The following is a 5,158-nucleotide window of genomic DNA, read 5'->3' as shown; positions in this document are numbered from 1 at the left end:
TGTGATTTATCCTCTTCCATGCATGATGCACAAGGAATTATCTTCTTTTGCCTGATTTCTTTCCTATGGTGAAGGGATTTCTGAGAAAAGACCCTCCCACAGTGTGACCCTTTATGACACAGTGATGAGTAGTAGGTGTCAGCACACACCCACCTTGGCCATGTCTCTGCCCATCTGATTGCTCACGGCCTGACCTTCAAACAGAGCAGTGACATGACAGGTGGGAGCTGAGGATGACTCTGGTCCCGGGACCACAGAGCCACCCCCATCCCTGGGGAGGGTTGTGAAGGGATGGAGACACTCTGGATCAATTATGGCAGGGAGTATATCAGACAGTTTTCCTTAGGTTCCTGAATTTCTAGATGCACTTGGGATAACTGCACAGGGCTCGGTCCTCTCAGAAGGTAGAAGCAAGAACATTTTAGAGTCCCTAGAACTTCAGTTAAGTGCCCTGAATTAACTTTGGGATCTTTGACAGCTATGGCCCAGGGGATGCTTTCAAATTTCAAATCTACCAAATAGATCCCTGGAAGTGTTCACGGCCATGTTGGACAGGGCTTGGAGCGACATGGGCTAGGAGAAGGTGTCCCTGCTGAGAGCTGAGTAGGATGGCAGCTACACCAGCCCATAAAGCTGCTGTGCAGAGGGCAGAGGGATGCTCAGAGGGTCCCACAGACCTGGCAGCAGCATCAATATTGGATGGAAGTTTCACTGATGCTGAAATGAAAGCAAACACCTACCTGGAATGGAACTCAAGGGAAATTTAGGAGCGCTTGGGGCGGGCAGCAGGTTCATTATGGTGATTAACCACGTTGAAAGACAGCTGCACTCCTGCTGGCCTCATTAAATTTTTACCTGTCTAAAGGACAGGAGAGGCACTTCATTGAACCTGAGGTATAACTTGATCATATACATTTTGGAGCTACATTTTCATCAAAGTGTAAATAATATATAACAGCAACAACTGCTCATGAAGTATTTCCCTGTGTAGGTCAGCATCAGCCTCACCCCCCTGAAGTTTCAAAGCACTTGAACTGTCACGGAATATAATGTGTGATATAAACATCCCAGGTGTGGTAACAGAAGCAGAACAACACAAAAGGAGTGGCTGAAGGTCAGAGCCAAGAAAGAATTCCTGGAGATTCAGTCAAACTGAGCTAGGACCTGCACAGCCCCCTTAAACAAGGCAAAATGAATAAAACTGAAATCACCCCCAGGGATGGGGGTGGCTCTGTGGTCTCAGGACCAGAGTTATCCTCAGCTCCCACCTTTCATGTCATGAAAGTCATGACACCTGAGCCATGACAAATGAGCAGGGCCTGAGTAAAAATGTGAGGAATGCCCTTTGTCAGCATCCCCTTTCCCAGGATAAGCACTGCCTACGTGCAGGCAAGAGGTTTGCAGCTGAGAATTGAGGCATCCCCTACATGAGGCGACTGAAGTGCCCAAGCGCCGTGTGCTACAGACGTGTCTGTTCGATGTTCAGCCTCCCAAGCACCATGGCTACAGGACAGGGTCCTGCTCCTCACAGCAAACCTGGCCATCTATTCAAAGGTCCAGAAAGAGCTGGAGTCTCCAAGGTGCTAAAAGCAAGCAGACGCCTCCCATCCAAACCACGGGGAGCAGATGATGGGAAGGTGTCCAACACGCCAGGCTGGATGGAGCTTGGAGCAACCTGGTCCCGCAGGCTCCCCCAGCTTTAGGACTCATGTGGCCATGCTGAGCCCCTTCTCCAGAGCTGGAACCTCCTTATAGTGCAGTCCCTCTCTGCTCCATTGGACTCCTGCAGGGATATTCACCCAGAACATTCCTTCGGGTCATGTTATTGGACCTTTGCATTACTCACTCAATCACCATGTGATCAAGGCACTTGTACATGACAAGAGGCATCATCAACAACAATAAATATTCTTCACATGCACATATACATCTGTTACAAAAGCAAAGGATGATCCAAAGTAGGAAATATCAATGAAGTGTGAGAATAGGTTAGGGAAAAGTGTTAGGATGAAATTTAGGAGCCAAACACAGCAAGCTAAGAGGCCTTTGGTGGAGCAAGAAGAAAAGAATTTCTTCACTTGCTTTCATTTCTGGGTATTTTAAGATGGCAACTTTTAGCCCAATTTCTAGACTGCCATGGGAGACAGTTGAGAGAACTTCAAGGCATGACAAGAGGCTTAAACTCCTCTTTTTCAATTACCATGAGAAGGAACAACATAAATCTCCACACATGGGTAAGTGCAGAGTCAGTGCCTAGGCCCCTGTAGCTGTCTGCATCCAGGCACACGCACATTTAGGGATACCACTACCAACATGGCACTACCTATGACACCTTTTTTAGAGAGCAAACCAGACGTATTCACAACACAGAACCACGAAACCATTTTAGGACGAATAAAGCAAGATGGAAATCAGCTTTACCCCACTGGACAACGATTGGATGACAATAAAATGCAAGCTAGGTGTTACTGGCAAGTCATTTTTTGATTCAGAGTGCCATGGATACCGTCTGTTACAGACATGGAACGCGCATGGAAGCTTCGTCTCTGCCCAAATGTTTCCGGTGATGGACCTCTTAGGTTCAGGCCCCATCAGAGTTCTTTTCAATCTCACTTGCTCCTACATCATCTCCTAAGCTTCAGCTACAAAAGCATCCCTCTGCCTTGCCTGGCTGCCTGCCACCTCCCCTCCTCTCCCTCTCAGTCCAGTGAAGATGAGGTTAGAGCGACGTGCCAGGGTCGAAGCAGCCGTCAGAGCCCTCTGCTGATGTGCCATCAGCACGGGTCTCGCTACACTAATTGGGGTTAGAGAAGCATTGTCAGGGCCACACAGTTAGTGCTGGGCAGGTGGGTTGGGTGGGTTGCTGTGACAGGGAAGGCTATAGCCAGTTAGCCTCTGCATTACCATTATCGGGGTTGGAAAACATCCTACTTGCACTGGAGACTGTCTTTCCAATGTCAGCCAGTGAGCGCAGGTTGGATTTCTTGGTCTGGTGCCGGTGCTTCCGGAGCAGCGTATAGGTCACCTTGTCCTTCAGTTCGGATTTCAGCAGCCCCGTCTCGATCTGATTGTCAACGATCATCTCTGTGCAGGCACAGGAGCAGGGAGGGAGAGGAGAACAAAATTAACCACAGGGCTCCAAACTTGGTTGCTTCCAAGGACAGCAGGATTGACTGCTTTCACCTTGCCTTTCCCACCTCACAAACAGGTTTGATTCTTATGGAAATCCTTTTTAGACATTCCTTTTGACAGAGGACATAGGCATTTCCATCCAGCATGAGCCACCAATACACACCTACTGCACTGAGATTTCCTCCTGCGCCAGTACCTAGGGTAACACTGTTCATAGTTTGGAAAGGGAACCCCCTCTGAGCCTGGATTTTTGTCAAGAATTGCAAGCTCCTAAACATCAAATAGCAAAACTTCTATCAGATTCAACAAGGCTTGAGTTCACCTCTCAGGCCCCCAATAAAGCCTAATCTAATGATAGGAAAAAGTCCTGGAGATAAGCCACTAATTAAATCACTCACTTTCAGGACTGAGGTGACAGCAACTACAAATGGCAGAACTTGCTCCAGTTGCCACAGGATGTGTTATGGGGCTTTGCCTGTCATGGAATCACTAGGGAAAAAGGCTCCCAGTCCCCTCAAAGCCTGCCTACTTCCCATCAATTCCCTCCTTTCTGCTCCCCTATCCCAAAGGAAAAAGGCAAAAAGGTCACCAGATTTATGAAGGGTCTCCACTGTGAATTAAATCTCACATTAAGTCATTCCCCTGATGACTTGAGTTCACTCACTGCCCCCCGAGGGCAAGTGGCAGCTCTTATTTGTCTGCTGGTAACTTTTATTTGTGCTAATAATAAAAGTTATGGGAAGGGGGAGGCAGGACATGCATCACATTTGCTAACTCAGTGAGTCAGAAAGTCATCCTCTGCCTGCTGCCCAAGAATTAAAGCCTCTCCGAATCCCTAGGGAAGAGCCTGGTTCTTCCTCCCAAATTAGGGCAGGGTGAGTACATGCACGTAGGTACCATGGCACAAAATGTTCAGAAATGGGTTGATTTTTGTTAAGTGTCATTTTTTATAAGCTTTTCTTGTTCATGGTTTTGATTAGTGATTTTTGGAGTATTTCCTTCAGAACCTTCCTCAAGTTTATCCTTCTCTAGCTGGCATCTTCTCTTCTCTGTTCCTGATATAACACAAAGCACAGAGAGAGCTTCGATTTGGAGTGTTCCTTTCCTGTGTGTCACTACCAGACACCAGCCAAGTGACCATGATTAAATCATCCTGGAAACTCAGTCCTGGACATCCCTACCTGTCTGATTAAGGGTCTGGACCAGCAAAAACACCTCGTTCAGGACAGTGTCACAGCAACAGCAGCCACTGATGGGTAATCTAATCTCCCAGGAATTAGATTCAATTTGGGTGTTGAAGGAGGAGATTGAAGGTGACATCTTGAAGGGACTTCAAAAGGAAATTCAATGTTTGAGGGTTTAAGGTCTCAGATCACAAACATCAGCTGCTTCCTCTGAAGCACCTTCAGCTTCAGCCTAAAACTTCACAGGGTTTTGGAGTTCTGTGCATTTGGATACACAAATACAAGGGTGAAAGAAGAAAAATGCCACCAAATGCCACAAAGCTAAGCTCAAAACCCTGCAGATAACATCAGAGGGAGCTTTTGCAATTCCAAGCCTTACAAACCACTGCAACATCCTGTATTTGACAACTCCATGCCAGGACAGTTCTGACCTTGCTTCCTCAGATGATAACTTGAAGCACTGAGTTTTTTTGCGGGTTATTTAATTTTGCTTTTCTACAGCTCTTCACACAACAGCTTCTAAACTCAGCACTTTGGTTAAATGTCCTTCCACTGCATGGTTCACTTGGAAAACAGATTTTCCTATGACATGGGGAACATGCTCTGGCTCTCAGCAATACCATCCAGTGTCATCCCAGGCCATGGATATTTTGACTCCAAAAACCTGCCCTCCCATTCCATGGAGTGGAGCAGCAGCTGGTGCTGTGGCTGCTCTTCCTTCTCCCCATCCCAAACACAGCCTCATCTGCCTTCAGTGGGCACCTGAAGACCTCGCCCAAGAGCAGCCCATGGCCTGGGTCTTTCTGCTGTGTTTTCTCATTAAAACTATCCACAAAACCAAG

At 47.3% G+C, this 5,158-nt stretch overlaps 1 protein-coding gene across 1 annotated transcript in view; it reads right to left on the bottom strand.

Moving 5' to 3' along the window:
• The window catches only part of SLC4A4 (solute carrier family 4 (sodium bicarbonate cotransporter), member 4), a gene marked incomplete at both ends in the record, with an annotated part of 34,469 nt that overhangs the window by 29,098 nt on the left and 213 nt on the right, over positions 1-5,158 (bottom strand). The window contains one exon of the mRNA XM_009073626.1: positions 2,905-3,084. Coding sequence (XP_009071874.1) covers positions 2,905-3,084 — 180 coding nt within the window. The remainder of the gene's footprint in view (positions 1-2,904; positions 3,085-5,158) is intronic.

The sequence above is a fragment of the Acanthisitta chloris genome, unplaced genomic scaffold (assembly GCF_000695815.1).
Source record: "Acanthisitta chloris isolate BGI_N310 unplaced genomic scaffold, ASM69581v1 scaffold27574, whole genome shotgun sequence".
Taxonomy (NCBI): Eukaryota; Metazoa; Chordata; class Aves; order Passeriformes; family Acanthisittidae; genus Acanthisitta; species Acanthisitta chloris.
The sequence above is the reverse complement of the archived record's forward strand: the minus strand, read 5'-3'. Positions and strand labels throughout refer to the sequence as shown.